Here is a 15,349-nt window from a genome sequence, read left to right on the forward strand (position 1 = left end):
ATTTAAGTGGCATTTTTTTAAAAGAAAAAAAAAAACAAATAAACCAGTCAAAAGCTAGAAGCAAAAAAAACAAAAAAAACAAAAATGTGGCTTTTATGTTTCTTTTTTCTCTTAAGTTTTTTTCTAAAAGCTATTTTCACAATTATGTCCTAGTCGACTTTTTATATAAGAGTTTTTATTAAAAAATTATAAAATAAATTTGAAAAAGAAAAAAAATTATAGGTATTTTGAGATTTAAAAAACATATATTAGATCGAACTTTAATATATAATATAAGATAATCATTTATATTATATGGTTGACAAGTTGTGGCATGTGAGCCGTTGACCACAAAGTTGACAAATAAATCACAGCTAAACTAGAATTAGTAAATATCATATATAGAAGCTCTGATTAGTTCCTGCTCGTTTTGTGCTCCAGAAAGCAAGAGATCTATAGAAAGAGAGAGTTATGGCGGCGGGGATGAAAGAACTTGCCAGAGCCTACTACGATAGAACGAGTGAAGAAGAAAAAAGCTTGGTGTATCAAGGGTTTGCAAAAATAGACACGAGCCGGGATGGAAGACTAAGCCTCCTTGAGTTTAAAAGATTGTTCAAACCAGGCCAATCATACGAAACTTTCTTCAGATTATTCGACGTAAATGGAGACGGATCCCTGGATTTTGACGAGTATTTAGCTATCTACTACTTCTCCGTAAAGCTCGGCATGTTTCTGGTTTGCAGTGTGTGCAGTTGCTTTCTACTGGGGCCATTCTTCTCGTGCTCGCTGTGCCTTGGAAAAGGCAACGATACATTTGACTTGTGCTGCGCTTGTTATAGAGGAGGACGAGTAGCCCACGAGCACTCCAAGGAGAATCTTCTGGATCATTACTCGTTGATCAAGCTGTTGATGAGACGAGCGACTGCCGATGCACAAAGGACGTTGTCTCCGGGGATGCAGACAGCCGATGCTGATGCAAAAAAATGCGAGGGGATTAAGGTACCGTGAAATTTGTCAAACTACCAGCTTAACACCTTCGTCTTTCTACACGGCAAATTTTGACCAAACCCATTTGTAATTTTTATATGTTGACTATCTAGAATTTTGATGATTAATTTTATCATCAAAATCTGCTTTTAATGTTACTTGAACGATACAGTAAACATTGTATATTTGTTACCGATATTAAATGCAGAAAGAGATGGAAGAGCTACGAGAGATTGCGACGGCCCAATATCAAGCTGGGTCTCCAGAAGATCAGGCACTGGCACATCAGTTCTTTCAATCTCTCGATACTAACGGAGATCGCAAGGTCAATCTTTCAGAGTTCTTGGCATTCACAAGTCGTCAAGGCTACTCACGACTCGGCAATCCGAATTTCTTTAACTATCTTGACAAAAACGGGAATGGTACACTAGACTTCTGGGAGGTGTTGACAATGTATTACATTATCAAAAGTAGACGACCTTTCTGTGACTCGTGTGGCAACTTTATACCGGGGATGTTCTTTTCATGCGTCGAATGCTTCAAGAAAGGCGAAAACACGTTCGACCTATGCCGCGACTGTTATAAATCCATGAAACGGAATCACAGTCACGGTGGTTCCCCTCGGTTTTTGGACAACTACACGTTGCTAATGGCTCAAAAGGTTTCGCCATCAGGCTAAAGGGAGAAGTCGAAAATGTTGTATTAACCTCAAAATCACACTATCTTTGAATATGAATTATTTGGATTTCTCATTTTGATTGACATAGTTGTCGTTCATTGCTGCATTACACCAACTACTGATGTTAAGATACGTTGTCAAACTCTTGCTAACATTTTATGAGAGTCGCAAGATGTTTACAAAAACATCTTGTAGGACGTCACATCGGTTGTTCCTTCACACAATTTTCCGGGTTTCAAGAAATAAGCTGCGTTGAATTCAATATACCTCAAAATTATGGCTGCTAGTGACTGCCATAAAATTTTCAAGTAATGACAACACAATCCCTTTAAGTTCTCAATCAAATGGTAAGAAGGGTATTGGGCTTGTTACTGTCATAACTTGGTTATAAAAGGAGAACTTTTGTTCCTCAAATAATGGCTGCAAGTACTATTTTCCTAATCAAATTACTGTCTGGATACTTAAGATTTTGATGTCAAATAGACTATAGGTCAGTTGCAAATCTTTCAACTAGTGTTCTAACAGCACGAAAAATTCCGATTAAGGGTGAGAAAAAAGCTTCACTTTAGGAAAAACATGAAAAAGTTCAATTTTTTAAATTATATTTTAATTTTTTTCTATAAAATTAAGATTATTTTAAATAAAAATTATAAAAAATGCTAAATTCATTGAAATAAAAATTCATTGAAATAAAGTTTGTCTTCGTCTCTTTTTTCCTTAGTGACTAATAGGAGACTCTTGATTCAACAACAATCGACAAAAGTTTTACTCCAAACAGTTTGTGATTTTGATACTCATGCACATGATAACTTGAAAACTTGTGCATTTTGTCATACTTCATACTTTTTACAATCTTGCTTTAAACTTCTTTAAGACAAAGAATGGTGGAATATTTTATACTCCACAATAATCCAAAAATCTATGTGAACAAATTTTCTTAAGAACACACATGATTCAAAGTGAAAAAGAAATCCATTTTAAGAAAATTATACATCCACTAGGTGACTATCATTTCAGTTGTGAAAATATAGATAGTACAGTTGGTGGACAACATATCAAAATCGATGTTTTAAACTCGTAACCTAAAATGTTACGTTGAAAAGAATTAAATGTGTAGAGCTGTAATAATAGAAAGTAACCGAGAGTTTTCAGTGTGGTTCGCGAGTCCCACATCGAATCCATCGGAAATCATTAATGAACTTTGGTAGTATATAATGCTGTCCATTTGGAGAAATAACATGACTAAAACAATATAGCTAGCCACACTCTTGCAATCCAAGTATATATGCATAAACTTTATTCATTTTTTTCCTTTGTTTTCTATGATTTTCATCGCTTTTAACATTGTTTTTTCTATTCCAAATGATTTAACAGAGGATGAATTGTGAGTCGACTGGTTCAAAGATGAAATCAAAGATGATGAACAGACCAGGCTTCTTCCATTTCTTCACAGCTGAAACTAGCTTGCCTCAGATGGTAATTGGTCTGATTAATTTCTTCTGTTTCCCAGCCCACGCCTTCTCCTTTTCTTTATTTGATTTAATTTCTCATTTATGATTTACTTTTTTTGTTCCTAAGTTTATCTAATCTATGAACTTCTTGAAGTAACTTGAAATCTTAAAAAAATTTGCATTCACTTTCACTCGATTCATTTTATGCATTAAAATTTTCAAATTATTTGATCATTTTATGATTTTGGTCATCAATATTATCAAATTCATTTTTAAACTTCATATGTGAGTTTTTTAAGTTTTTTTTTTTATCGATATGATATTGTTATCGTGTTGCCCTGACGTTGATGTGTGAAAGATACAAACATGTAAAATTTAAATTGTAATTGTCCCCTTTTTAAAAAAAATCTAGTTTGAATGAAATAGAAAGCAAAGTCTATAAAATTATTCAAAAGTTGAAAAGTTGTAGTTGACTATCATACTCAATCTTAAATTTGTAATTCGTATTGATTACATGTAGATTTTCTTATATTTCTTGTTTTACATCTTTTCGATAAATTAGTAAAATTATATTGATATTTTAATTAATTGCAAAATTTCTTCCGAGTTTGAAATGTGTTCGCGTGTGTGCAAAATATAGAAATTAAAGTAAAATATTTATAAACGTCGAATTAATTTTTAGTCAAAAATATCTACAAATCTAAGATTTAAAACTTCTCCTATTTGGATCAACACTATGCCAAAAGCAATAACCATTAGCCAATGTACAACATAATTTTTTTTATAATTGTGACGGTGCAAAGTATACATACTTCGATGTTAATGGATCGGATAGTTAGACTCATGAGTCCGAGGAGGTGCATGTCAATCTGTCGGTACTATCTTGTATCCCTTAAAGATTAGTTTTACATTTTCTCTACAGTCGTCTATGTCCCAAGTAGACACAATATTACCCGTTAAGATCTAATGTAACTCTTTTATGGTCCACCTAGCCAATCAGATCAAGCAGCGCAATGTCAAATGCTTGACACACGAAAAGTTCATAAGAGGTCCACCCATCTAAATATTACTCTAACTCATGTACGTTTAACCCGCCCAAGAAGTATATAAATATGTTTCTTGGGAGAATTGAACATATGACCTCGATCTGATGTCAATTGTTAGGATCAAAAGCTTACCACTATACCAAAGTTATAGTTGTTAGCCAAAACACAATTTTATTTCCTTATATTTGTGGCAGTATAGAGTGCACCTACTTGGGTGCTATGGGTAGGGCTGTTAGGCCCATGAGTTCGGGGAGGTGCATGTCTATCTGCTGATACTGTCTCATATTCCTTATAGATCAGTCTTGCCATTTTCCTACCACCGACTTTATCCCAAGCAGAGACATTATTACCCGCTAAAATCTGACGTCAGTCTTTTACGGTTCACCTACCCAACCAGATCATGCGGTGCTATGTCATCAGTTTGATGCATGAAAACTTTTCAGAATGTCACTTATTTTAGTATTACTCTCACTTATGTACTCTTAACTCAACAACCGTCATAAATAATTGGACAATAATAATCATTCCCGCATCTTAATTATACGTGAAGTTGGTTATACGTGGATGAATTCTTCTAAGATTTATAGAACAATATATATTTAATTGTTATGAATCATTGGATTGTGAAAATAATTTTGTTAACCGACCATATAATGAACCGCGAATATATACGAGACTTAAAATATACATTTTGTATGACATGGATTACCTTATCATATGGGGGAGTTATGAATTTATCAAAATTATAAAATATAATGGTATGTTATTTTATTTTATTTTATTTTTGAGGGAAAAATATAATGGCATTTTATTAAAAATTAAAAGGGCGGCCCAGATGACGACGACGACGATGATAATAATAACAATAGTTTTCTAATAATAACTAAACACTTAGTGAGGTGTATTCAATTCAGAGTTTTGATGACTTTTAATGACTTTTTCAAATGATAGACTTTTATGGATTTGATAGACTTTTATGGACTTTTACAGAATCTCACATATTTATGTGGATTCATGTAGACATTTTTGCAAGATTTTTATAGACTTTTGTGAATTTTTTTTACTTAATTATAATATATTATTTTTTATCAATTTCTTTGAACCAATAATTAATTAACATATATAACATATTCAGTTTGGAATAGTTTTTCAATATTTATATTAATAAATGAATTTACTTATTTAAAATTTAAATCATTTAACCCTTACATGTGTATAATGTGGGTTTGTAATGATGCTTGTAAAATTTTTAAAATATATCAATTGATAAATCTGTAACTTTGTTTTTAAATTGTTAATATACACGTGAAAAGAATATTTGTGTGAATTATATAATTTTGTATAAAAATAACATAGCTTACATATTAATTGAAATTGAAAATGCTAAAAAGAATTTAAAAAATTATGGTTGTTGCGAGGCTATTCAATTATTAAGAATTAAACGATATTTTTTTGGATCATCTTTTATTATTATTGCATATTACATTAATTTGTATAAATCATAAATTAAAAATCACAAAATTAATTATGGAATTCAAAATTTCATATGATATTAAAATAAAAAAATTTGTAAATTTACAATGAGCCAAAAAATGAAAAATTAAAAAGAAAAAATGAAATATATATAGAGATATACTTCTAAAATTTGAGAGAGTGATAGAGATAGATGAGATGATAGAAGATAGGAAAAGAAGTGATGCTGACTGGTACTTTGGTCGCATTAATCTATTGTTCAATATAGTTAATGTATCTCTTTGGTAAAAATGTAATTAAGATCGAAGAACATCTTTGATCTGATTGACTACCTTTTTATGTTTTACTATAGCTAATTCCGATGCCCTTTATAAAGTGCATCGGAAGAGTTCTACCAAAAAGAGTATTCTTGAGAGATCGCTCCTACAACTTGTGGTGTGTGAAGGTGGGAAAAGTTGGGGAAGACTGGTATTTTCAAAATGGATGGCGGAGGTTTGTTAGGGATAATGCTTTGAAATCTTGTGACTTTATCGTGTTCGATTACTTTGAGAAGGATATGTTTGATTTCAAAGTACTCGGCACGGATCAGTGTGAAACAGTTGGATCTGGGGGGTTAGTGTACTACGATACTGATGGGACCGACGAGGATCTCGACGATCTCGACGATGCGACAGATTATGAGGTAGAAGAGGATGACGAAGAAGAATGGGATTTTGGTGGTGATGATGATGATCATTGTTGCGAGGATGAATATAACTTGTCCATGAAACAAAAAATTTCGTCCAAGGGAGATGATGAAAAACGGATTGATGATAGGTCGTTTGTGAAGAAAGAACATAAATCCGAACCAGATGATGATGCTCGTGGCGGGATGTATAAAGTGCGTGTGAAAAAAGAACCCAAGCGTGAGCGAGATGAACCTAAGCGTGAGCGAGATGATGGTTGTGAAGTGTGTGTGAAAAAAAAAATTAAGCATAAGCGAGATGATGGTTGTGACGATCAGGATCTTGATGATTACGCTGATGCTGTCGAGAATCGTGATAACGACTACGATGTGTGTGTGAAAAAAGAACCTCAGCACGAGGAAGATGATGGTTGTGACGCGGGTCTTGCTGATCATGCGCAGAATCATGGTAACAACTATGATGTGCGTGTGAAAAAAGAACCTCAGCATGAGGGAGACGATGGTTGTGACAAAGTTCTTGATGATTACAGTACTGATGTTCGTGATGATACTGAGAATCATGAGAACGTGAACATCAGGCGCTCACCTCAAATATTAGGAGACGCTAATACTGAGAAAGATGACAATGCCTTTATTGACAAAGAACCTCCTTCCGAAGCAGATGCTAATGCTGATCCTGATGCTGATGCTGATGCCGATGATGATGCTGATGATGACGAGGAGGAGGAAATTGAGGATGCTGGCCACACTCCGAGTGAAGAAAACGAGCATGAACAATATGCACCGAATCAGGCCAATAAAGGCAAGTTCTACTTTCTTGTTTTCTTCTAATCAATCAGTAAAGTCCCTACTAAGCTACTCTACTTTATAAAAAAAAGGTTTGATACATACGTAGAACTAATATTGATATGTTTATTTTTAAAAAAATTATGTTTAGCGGCATATATAGTTAACTAGCATGCAGCACTTGCGCGCACGAGTAAAGTTTCTTTCAAAATAACTATTTAACCAATGTGATCTTCAGTAATTGACTTGAGTTTTTTTGTGACTACTCCTCACGCATGCTAAAAAGCTCAGTCTGATCCTATGGTACAAACACACGGAGAGATCTTATTAAGGTGTTGTATCGTTTAACTCTTTTATATGTTTTGTTTGTAGCTGAAAAGCCCGGAGGTCCGACTAGAAAACGGGCAAGCGTGTTTCCCAGATACTATGGCATGCACATTTTTGAATCTGGACTGGTTCCCAAGCCTAGAAACCCGTATTTCATCACTCATGTTGCCCCAAGAAGAAAGGGCGATTTGGTAAGGCACATATTGGAGATCACTGATCATTTATACATGTAAACAAAGTGCGTAATCTCCATAATCTAGCTAGCTAAAATAGTCTCTATGTAGAGTCTCTTCCGCAAGCGCCACCTCTTAAAACTAGTTTTGACGATGTATAATTTTTTATCGTAACAGTTTATCCCCACAGAATTGATCAAAGATCACCACCTCGAATTGCCGAAGCCAGAGATGATGCTTGTTGATCAACAAGGGAGGACGTTTCGAGGGAAGTACAAGAAATGGAAAGACGGGCGGATACTTTACAGCAAAGGATGGAGAACACTCTGGAAAGTGAACGGCGTTTCACTAGATGATTTCTGCCTATGCGAGTTCAAGCGAGGGGAAAATTATGGGCTCTACCTAAAGGTCACTATCATTTATGTCAATGGGGGGCCACCCATTTGTATGGCGGACGACAGCGATCAAGTATAGAATTTTATGTGAATTTCAAGATATTGGAACTTCTTTTGGCATGCCAAGATTTTGCTATGTAAAACCATATATCATGGATAAATTTACAAAGTTATAATTTAACTAAATTTCAATATTAGTAATGTAAAACAGATTAATTTTTTTCCATAAACCCAAACAAAAAAAAAATATGTGAACGTTAATCAAACTAAGACCTGTCCCTAATCTTGTCTCCCCTACAAAGTGGATTTTCTTTCTCTAGCGCAACCCTTCCCGCAGTCTTGTAATCAAAGCTGCATGCATGTGATTCTGGGTACCTATGACTCCCGCAGAAAGTGAGTCCACATCGGCATCCGAATCCCAATAATCCAACTTTCTTGTTGCAGCATCCGCACTTCAATTTCTTGGTACCAACTGTGCAAGAATTCATGCCATCAGTCACATTAACCAGATCTCGAGATGAGATTTGATTAATCTCACGAGGTTCAGATTCGGAAACTGCTTGTTGTTGGCAGATATCAGTTTCTGACTTAGCTATCTGACGTTTCAAATAGTCTCCGTAACACTTGGAACAAAACCCTCGATTCGCCTCCGACCCAAAGAAACCACAGCCGCCGCCTGCAAAACCGGCCGTGGGTTTCTCGCTGGTTATAGTGGTCTGTACAAGAATCCATTCTCGTGGTTGAGAGGTGACGATTTTGTTTCTTTTCTTGATATCTACTTCTCGTTTGTATATTCTCTCTGGATTTGGTTATGGTGAATTTGTAACGTATACGGTGATGAGGGGTTTCATGCATATATATATATATATATATATATATATAGATAGATAGATAGTGAATTATCATGAATCCTAGTTGGTCTTGTTCTTACCTATTATTATGATGATTTTGTTATGAATGGAAAGAAGATCTTTTGGTTTAAAATTTCTATTTCATATTCCTATCAGATGGAATTTGCATAAGATTACGAAGAAATTTAATTGATTTTAATGTTTCATGATTGGTTCTTGGTTTGGTCCATATCTCTCACTTACCAGATAATATATATACGCAGAAGATTTAGAACCTTCAGTAGTATTGTTGATGTGAACTTTCAAAATAAAAATAATTACTGATAAAAAAATTTATTTTAAAATTTACTAAATATTATTATTTTATAATAGTGTGTTATGATGCTTAAAAAATATTAGAAATCAATTGTTTAATTAAATTGTCTGTAAACATTTTACAAAAAAGTAATCAAGGTAGAAAAAAATAAATTTAGCTGAATTGGTTTGAGTATGTCTCCGAGACGGGCTCTCAAATTTATATTTATGGACGAGTCGATTCGGTTAAAAAACATTTTATGTTTATATCAATATTTTGAAAAATTATTTGATGACATATCGTGTATTTTAGAGTAAAGAAAGATATATAAAGTGTATTTTGAAAAATTTGAAGTGTAAATAACGATCTCTTAAATGTTTTTATTGGTCGTATGATTTCATTTAATTTCGATTATAATTTTGAGTTTTGTATTAGTTTTATATATTTAGTTCTTCACACTTTCTAAAATATTAAATAAATTATAAATTTTTTTTATATAAAATTACCTTTTTCAACTTTTAGTAAAAAATAGTATCGTAAAATTTTTATATATTGGATGTCCGTGCATCAATATTATTGTTATTATTACTTAAGTAAAACTTTATTATAAATATTTTTTTACAATATTCGAAAAATAGTTAAAAATTTAATCTAAATTTTCATCCATTAATTTTTTTATTATTTAAAAAGCATTTATTTACTATTTAAAATTTTAATATAAAAAATAATATATGATTTTTTAATATCTATTTTTATTCTTTTTATTAGTAAAAAAATCTATTCAATCAATCTATCAAATACATTAGTGAATCATTCAATTTGAAGGTAAAATTTTTATCCTTATTTAATATGATCTCAAATTGTATAAATTTTTTATATAATTATTAAATATATTCATTATATCAATAATTTTAAGTAATTATTTAAACGGCCATAGTTACTAATTTTAATACTCCATCGATACCAGTACAATATACCCATCGCATACCTCTCCAATCGAAATCAATGCCATTTATATTTGACAAATTAGTGAACTGGTCATAAATAATTTACACCAAAATTATAACATGGAAAAGCAATTCGATGTCAACATACAATTTTCTTTAATTCATGTCGTCAACTTTGAAAAATCATTTGAAGTTATTATTTAGAAAGTAAAAATATCCAGCCAATGGTTTTCCCCCTGCATCACTAACAATTATGCTTGCAAAATTGCGAGATAGAAATCGTGAAATTCAGCCAACGGAAATGGGGTCTTTTTATGTTGAGGCAGAAGACAATACAAAGTGGCTCAGGCTCATGTGAGAACTTACAAAAGGCTTCAACTTTTCGAATTCAGCTTTTCCAGAAGAATCTTATTCAAAAGCCCAGGATTTGCCTTGCCTTTTGTTTCTTTCATGATCTGGATTGGTAGTCAATATGTCAAAATGTCGAGCAACATATAACAATTATAAAATTTGTAGACAATTCATCAAACCTCAATGCAAAGGACAAAACGTCGTTTTGGCAATAATCATACCTGGCCAGCAAAAAAGCCTTGCAGCTTAGTTTTACCCCCACGATATTGCTCTAACTGCTTTGGATTGTCTGCAAGGACCTTATCCACAATTTTCTCAATCTCAGAGGGATCAGCAATCTGTTGTAATAAAAAAAGCAATAAGGTTTATATTCATTTGTCCTGTTTTCCATAAGCATATCAACAATAAGCAAGCCATAGTGGATCACGGGCATGCGAAGGCCAGTCACCAAACTTTCGGAGTATTTAGAAAATGAGTTCTGCTAATATTTGATGCGCCTATGTCTGTCTGTCTGTCTGTCTATCAAACACCACGTCTACAATACTCCGACTCAAGTTACCAACAAAATGTTGGAAATCCCTGAAAATCGTGAAACAACTTGCCTGAACAAGATCCTTTTCTTTAATAAGTCCTTCAACAGTTCCACCTTTTGCCATTAGCTCAAATAATATCTGCACATTTCATTTAGAATAATAACTGATGAACAAGCAAATAGTCCATGCTTATACAAAAAGTACATCACACCAAACAAATATTGCCTCTTTTCACTTATCTATGCCCTACTTTTATATTCTCGTATGAGCAAAAAGATTAGGTTCCTGCTGCATAAAATCTATCAAACCAAACCATTTTCAGGAATTTGAGCGGTAAGACTACCAATGCATATGCATTTTATAAACCAAAAACATGCTCCCAAACTGATTGGGTCTACCAGCAAAGAAGATGCATGTATAATATGATAATTGTATTGGAGTTAAATGAACAAAGAAGAGGCATGTATAATATGATCATTGTACTGGAGTTAAAAGAACTTGATTATGAATCTTCGTACAAAGGACGAAGAAAGATGCATTTAATAAGATTCCTTTGACTGATGCGACAGAGATGGTTAAAGATGTAACACATGCAAAGCAAAAAGATTTCGAAGGGAAATACGCAAGTCCATATGATTTGAGACTTAGAAAGAGACTAATACAGTCAACTAATGGTAGCACCTAATATTGGAATAAACAAAGGTAGCACATAATGTTGAAAACATTAAAACAACGGGTATACCGATGATTAGATACAGTTACCTCTTTGCCGATCTTTCCACTTATGATTCCAACTTTAATTGACGCTATAAGCGCGCCCAATTCCCGGGGGGTAAGCTTAATGTCAATTATTGACAACTTTTCGTTGTTCATATAAGCAGCAACATCCCCCATTATCCAATTAGTAGCAAGTTTTATATCTGCACCTGTAGCAATAGTTGCGTCAAAAAATGCTGCCACCTGCAAGACATTTGTGAAGACTAATTATGCATCTCATTCTTTCTTTTTTTGAAAACGTCTCATTCTATTTTAAATGTTATATGTATTATATACAGCACTACATTCCTATCATTAAACTAATTGTTATTCAAATCTTCATTTTCATATTTGCACAAATATTACACAATTTTGGTTTCAGTTCAAAATGCTTTTTTACTCGTTCGAAGTTTATTTCCAATACTCAACCACTAGGCCAGGATCTCAAACTACCAATCCTTACTGACACCAAATTTCCATAAAAAAACATTTGAAGAACAGGACTCACATTAACATCATTACTGAGAAACAGAACATCCTGAATACTAAGCCCGAGTTTCTCATATCTTCGCCGCTTGATTTCCGGTAATTCAGGTAAGGAATTACGAATATTATCGACATATTCTTCAGTGAGAGTAACACCGGGAAGATCAGGCTCTGGGAAGTAACGATAATCAGAAAGTCCTTCCTTCTTTCTCATCGTAACTGTTTTCTATTTTGCAAAGCAAACCAATGGATTAGTAACAAATAAACTAGCCCACCACTTTTCTAACTTTGTCATTATAAGGAAAAAATAGAACCTGAGCTCCTTCTTCCCAGAGGCGAGTTTCCTGTACAATCTGGTCGGCCTGACCTTGACTGTGAAGGCTCACCTGTCTTGAAATCTCAAAATCAATGGCCCTACTCATGGATGAGAATGAGTTCAAATTCTTTATTTCCACCTGGTTATGAATAAAACAGATTAATAATTGAGACGGACTATCCACAGAAAACGTGAAAAAACAACAAGAATTGCGAAGAAAACAAGCAAACAAACACATAGATCAGTATGGTTTGGTACAACGAAGCAACATTATGGGTAAACACAACCAACTAACTAGAACCAAACAAAAGGCCACACAGATGTTGATCCTCTTTCATCCAAATCTTTAATATACATAACTTTCTCGGTAAATATAAATCACCCGTTGTCAAACCATAACTGCAGCTGCAATATGCATAGAAACCAAACGACAGAATCCTTGTCAAAAAAGGGAAGGAATAGTATTGCAGGGCGAGCTGGATTTCTTTACTTGCTTCAAAAACTAGCAAAGATTTTGTGCCACCCCAATCAACATTAAACATGTTTGGAAATATCGAGTTGCTAGCAGATTTAGGCTAAGGAACCACGTGAACAACTGAATATTCAGAATACTTTTGTGACATTTTCTGTTTCTGCAATAAGGCAGAGGATAATGAATAAAGAACAAATTTACCTTCGTGCCAAACTCGAACTGCCCAATTGGACGAACAGAGATATTGACATCGCAACGTAGTGATCCTTCCTGCATATTTCCATTACTCACACCCAGATATCTCACTAGTCTCTGTAACTCTGCAGCATATTCTGCTGCTTCAATACCTGTTCTCATATCAGGTTCAGACACAATTTCAAGTAAAGGAACTCCCGCTCTATTCAAATCAACCTGTCAGAAGAAAATGTCAACAACTCCGACAAGTCATAAACAGCCATGAAGAGAAGTCCAATCATAATCTAAACAAAGTTCAACATCGTATCCTAAGAAATTAACTATACTGGTGAAGTGTGATGTCCAATTATTAATATGTAAAGTATCACGTAAATCAAACTATATAAATAGAAATGTCGTGAATAAAAATGGCTGGCAGAAGGATTTTTAAAACAAGAATAAAAATCAGAAATAAAAAAAGGAAGACCACAGTTAGAGGAAAACATAGATACCTGAGAATAGTTACCGTTTCCGGTGTGAAGCAGCTTCCCAGCATCTTCTTCCATATGAACTCTGGTGACACCAAACTTTATATGACCCCCACCAAACTCAATAGGAAGATCAACATCAATATAACCACCAGTTGCAATTGGGACATCAAATTGTGATATCTGGTATCCTTTTGGAAGATCGGGATAAAAGTATTGTTTCCTATCAAACTTTGAACTCAAAGAGAGTTTACAATTGAGCGCAAGACCAAGTTTTACAGCACACTCTATAACTTTTGAGTTGAGGACAGGCAAGGCACCAGGCAACCCCATGCAAACAGGGCAAATACTGGTGTTTGGCTCAGCCCCGTAATTATAAGGGCAGCTACAGAAGGCCTTTGTGAGAGTGGACAGCTGAACATGCGTCTCTATTCCTATGACCGCCTCATAGTTTTTGAGTACTTCAAATCTTGTAGATTCCTCTGGTGACAAAGCTTTCAATTTAACCTGTTGCCTTTCTTGCGTTGCAGTTTGGCTATGTGCACTTTTTATACAACAATAAAATACACCATGTTGTTTAGCAAAATAAGCGGATGGATACAGCCGAAAAGAATGTGTTTTTAATCCCCTGAATAGTGTTAACGCCATCTGAATAATTATTCAACTCCACAAGACTTAATATCGAGAAATTGCTTAATACCTGCATACGACATACATATTGCATTAAGTTAAAATTTCTAGAATTCATATTGGTTTACATCATAGAAACTTCTAATTGTGTGCTAACAGGATACCAAGCTGTAGCTCTCTGCGATAAAATTGCAGTATGTAATTTCATCAAACATTTTGTTTGCATCAAATGTTGACGAAAACTCACGACGAAAGCAAAGACGCGTCCAGAATACTGGCAGTTCAACCTCAACTTTAAACGATGAAAAGCATATCAAAGTAAAGAAAACATAGTGCAGACAATGCAGCACATACCTTGGGAGGTAGATGTCGTCAGTCTTCCGATGAATGATACCATTCATACAATAGCTTTCCAATGAAGAAACTGGGAACCAAGTAAAAGAAAAGGGATTGAGATTTTTTTGCAAGACGAAACCTGAACTCGAACGAGCAGTCAGCAGCGCACAGCCGTTGGAGTTAAAGATAACACTTCTTATTACATGCAATGCGGGTCGCAGGATGTTTAATTACCTGCGTCAGTCAAAAAAATACAATAAAAAAAGGTTATCACATAATAATAATAATAAATAATATTTTTATTTATTTTTTATTGAAGGAATTAGATTGGAAATATATTGAGACCATCTTATAATTTTTTTTTGTTATTTTACAAAGTTTTATTTACGTAAATGATTTTAATATAATCAGATAAAAAATATAAATTAATAAGTTTGAAAATATAAAACGTGTAATTTTTTTTATTAACATTAATATTTGGCTCATGCATACTATTATGGATGTTAATAATCGGTTCCGTTAATTCATAACCAATCCGAATCTAGTCCAATTGAATAGAGTTCCGAATTGAATTTAATCTTGTGTTAATGTCGTATCGAATTGAATTACTTGAAAATTGTTTTGGAATCGTTTTAATCTTGTTCGACTCAATATGATCTAATTTTATGATTTTTTTATTATTCTATTTCATAAATAGCTTTTTTATGCCTACAATGATTAGAAAAAATGATTA

The 15,349-nt window shown here is 33.6% G+C and overlaps 4 protein-coding genes across 4 annotated transcripts; 2 read left to right on the top strand and 2 right to left on the bottom strand.

Annotated features, from left to right (window-relative positions):
* The first annotated feature begins 364 nt into the window (after positions 1–364).
* Positions 365–1,767, top strand: LOC142518675 (uncharacterized). Its single transcript, XM_075621473.1, has 2 exons — positions 365–978; positions 1,175–1,767. The coding sequence occupies exons 1-2, from the start codon at positions 451–453 to the stop codon at positions 1,643–1,645; spliced, it is 999 nt and encodes a 332-aa protein (XP_075477588.1). The 5' UTR covers positions 365–450; the 3' UTR covers positions 1,646–1,767.
* A 1,224-nt stretch (positions 1,768–2,991) lies between these two features.
* LOC142518662 (uncharacterized) lies at positions 2,992–8,220 on the top strand. The gene is made up of 4 exons (XM_075621456.1): positions 2,992–3,121; positions 5,968–7,102; positions 7,459–7,604; positions 7,764–8,220. The coding sequence occupies exons 1-4, from the start codon at positions 3,023–3,025 to the stop codon at positions 8,058–8,060; spliced, it is 1,677 nt and encodes a 558-aa protein (XP_075477571.1). The 5' UTR covers positions 2,992–3,022; the 3' UTR covers positions 8,061–8,220.
* Positions 8,221–8,247: 27 nt separating this feature from the next.
* LOC142519560 (zinc finger A20 and AN1 domain-containing stress-associated protein 10-like) lies at positions 8,248–10,139 on the bottom strand. The gene is made up of 2 exons (XM_075622605.1): positions 10,116–10,139; positions 8,248–8,697 (listed from the first exon to the last, which is right to left on the bottom strand). The coding sequence occupies exons 1-2, from the start codon at positions 10,137–10,139 to the stop codon at positions 8,248–8,250; spliced, it is 474 nt and encodes a 157-aa protein (XP_075478720.1).
* Positions 10,140–10,315: 176 nt separating this feature from the next.
* On the bottom strand, positions 10,316–14,847 carry LOC142518532 (glutamyl-tRNA(Gln) amidotransferase subunit B, chloroplastic/mitochondrial-like). The gene is made up of 9 exons (XM_075621323.1): positions 14,635–14,847; positions 13,675–14,350; positions 13,190–13,399; positions 12,515–12,655; positions 12,223–12,426; positions 11,721–11,918; positions 11,028–11,096; positions 10,647–10,763; positions 10,316–10,529 (listed from the first exon to the last, which is right to left on the bottom strand). Exons 2-9 carry the CDS (start codon positions 14,296–14,298, stop codon positions 10,449–10,451), a joined length of 1,644 nt encoding a protein of 547 aa, XP_075477438.1. The 5' UTR covers positions 14,299–14,350; positions 14,635–14,847; the 3' UTR covers positions 10,316–10,448.
* Positions 14,848–15,349: the final 502 nt, after the last annotated feature.

The sequence above is a fragment of the Primulina tabacum genome, chromosome 11 (genome assembly GCF_025594145.1).
Source record: "Primulina tabacum isolate GXHZ01 chromosome 11, ASM2559414v2, whole genome shotgun sequence".
In the NCBI taxonomy this organism is placed as follows: Eukaryota; Viridiplantae; Streptophyta; class Magnoliopsida; order Lamiales; family Gesneriaceae; genus Primulina; species Primulina tabacum.